General features: G+C 39.7%; 1 protein-coding gene across 1 annotated transcript in view; it reads right to left on the bottom strand.

Moving 5' to 3' along the window:
• JAK2 (Janus kinase 2) overlaps positions 1 to 2,692 on the bottom strand; it is a 97,421-nt gene that overhangs the window by 2,834 nt on the left and 91,895 nt on the right. Inside the window, 1 exon segment of the mRNA XM_014460395.2 lies at positions 701 to 814. Within this exon segment, the coding sequence (XP_014315881.1) occupies positions 701 to 814 (114 nt within the window).

The following is a 2,692-nucleotide window of genomic DNA, read 5'->3' as shown; positions in this document are numbered from 1 at the left end:
TGAATTCGTGCATAGGTGGGGTCCCTCTGGGTGGCCTGCAGGGATTGGGCCGAAACCCGCAGTCCAACGCCGCCTGCAGCTCCTACCTGCGGCTCGTGCTCATCTCGGCCCCTCTGTGCCTGCCACAGGTTTGCACCCAATCAGTCCCAATCGGGAGAGGCTCGTGCTGCTGCAGCAGCACTTGCCAGCCATGAGCCCTGTGTCTGGTGCCCTCCCAAGGGGAGTGGCCTGCGGGATTGGGCTGAAACCAGCTCTCCGACATCCCCCATGGGGTTCCAGATTGCAAGAGGGCATAAGCCAGGCTGAGGGACCCCACCGGTGCACGAACAGGCCAGGGAGGGACTGCAGGAGGGCTCCAGGGCATGTTTGGCCCATCTCGCTCAGTCCCAATCGGCCAGACCCTAGCAGCAAGCTAACCTACCGGTCATAGTGTCTGCCCCCTGGTGGTCAGTGCATGTCATAGCGAACAGTTGAGCAACCTTAGCATATCATTAGCATATTACTCTTTGATTGGTTGTTCAGTTTTTCTGCCATTTGGTCTATTGCATATTACCCTTTTATTATATAGGATTATTATATAGGATGCTATTTATTTAAAAGCTCATCAATTAAATTTGATCAAGTGACCTGAAGTCCTTGTTCTAAAAGAGCAAGAAATTGTATGATTACTATGGATAAAAAAAATAAATAAATTTGTGACCTCATCTGGGCATCCATCTGGTCTTGGTAATCTTCCATTATTCTTCAAGAGTTCTATCAAATGAAACACAATCATCTGTCCTTGTTTGTCATTGCCAATCATACGCATGAATTCCTGAAACATAAACCCACATTTCAGTGAGATTTTTGGGGTACATTTAATTTGAAGCAGAAATCTTTCTCAACTTCTTCCAATAAATGGGAACAATTCTGTATATGTATGTTTTCTTATATGTTTGAAACATTTTAAAAACAGACTATTTTGCTTGGTTGGTGTGACTCAGTGGTTGAGCATCAACCCAGGAACCAAGAGGTTGCTGGCTCGATTCCTGGTCAGGGCACATGCCCAGGTTGCAGGCGTGGTCCCCAGAGGGGGCATGCAGGAGGCAAATGATTGATGATGTTCCTCTCCCATCAATGTTTCTACCTCTCTATCCCTCTCCCTTCCTCTCTCTCTAAAAAAATCAATGAAAAATATTTTAAAAAGTCAAACTATTTTAAAACTTCCTTTTCAGGAATACTTCAGACAGGATTGTTACATATGGAACCTCTATAATGCCATTTCTATAAATGTAATATACTCAACACAAATTCCCTGAGAAGGGCCCAAAACAAGTGAACTAAAACTATATTTACATTTTTTGGTGGCTATTGTTTTAACATGTCACATTACATTACATTTCAGCTGAAATAAAAACTTGAGTGTAAAAGAGGGCATAATAAAAAGAGTGCAGAATGAATGTTTAAGTAAAAGTACATGGAGAGAAAAATATGTTCAAGTGTTAAAAATTCATAAAAATCTGAATTGTAAGCTAGGAAAATATTTACAGCACATCCTTTATTGAAATATAGAGAGCTCTTATAAACTGGTAAGAAAAATTACTAAAATAAAAATGGGCAAAGCACATAAAGAGACAATGCACACACATATGTACACCAAATACCTAATAAGTATGTGTTCAGTCACACTAATAGGAGAAATGCAATTTCAGATCAAATAGATGCAACTTCTCTCCTACTAATTTGGCAAAGCTGCATAAAAACATAATAGTGAATACTGTCAAATGATGAAATGCACATACCCTGTGCACTGCTATTGAGAATGTAATCTGATATAGCTTTTCTGGAAAGCATTTTGAAAAACTCAAGAACCTTTAAAAGAGTTCATAACTTTTCATCTATTATTAAACTTTTATTCTAAGGTGACAACCACAGAGAAACAAATATTTATGTATAAGGATGTTCACTATGTTCATTGAGGTGTTACATAAAAGACTGAAAATGGAAAATAATTGTTTAGAAATTACATCCTTATTATGAAATGCTATCCAAAAGTTAGAAGCCATATTTTCAGTAAATAGTTACTAATAAAGGAAAATATCCATGCTCTAATACTTAATTAAAAAAACAAGATAGCAAGCTGTATAGTATAACCTTTATTTTATAAAAAAATTATTTTAATACAGTTTTACTTTTACATATAAACTTAAAAGAAGCCAGGAAGAAAACATACCACAGTACTAAAATAGTTACCTCTGAGTAGTTGAATTGGAGAGGATTTTTTTCATACTTTTCAATATTAAAGAAAATTCTATAATGATCAGAAAAAAACTACTTTAAAAGTTTAACTTTTGCAATAATTCCTAGAATGAATGAGTTTATTGGATGTATTAAGAATAATATTAAGAGAATATAGTAAACTAGAGGCCCACTGCACGAAATTCGTGCACGGGAGGGGGGGTGTCCCTCAGCCCAGCCTGCACCCTCTCCAATCTGGGACGCCTTGGGGGATGTCCAACTACTGGCAGTCGGACATCACTCTCACAATCCGGGACTGCTGGCTCCTAACCACTTGCCTGCCTTCCTGCCTGATTGCCCCTAACCGCTTCTGCCTGTCAGCCTGATCACCACCTAACTGCTCCCCTGCCGGCCTGCTTGACGCCTAATTGCTCCCCTGCCAGCATGATCGCCTCCAACTGCCCTCTCCTTCTAG

Source organism: Myotis lucifugus, unplaced genomic scaffold (genome assembly GCF_000147115.1).
Source record: "Myotis lucifugus unplaced genomic scaffold, Myoluc2.0 scaffold_130, whole genome shotgun sequence".
NCBI classification, from domain to species: Eukaryota; Metazoa; Chordata; class Mammalia; order Chiroptera; family Vespertilionidae; genus Myotis; species Myotis lucifugus.
This window is presented reverse-complemented; position numbering and strand designations above follow the sequence as displayed.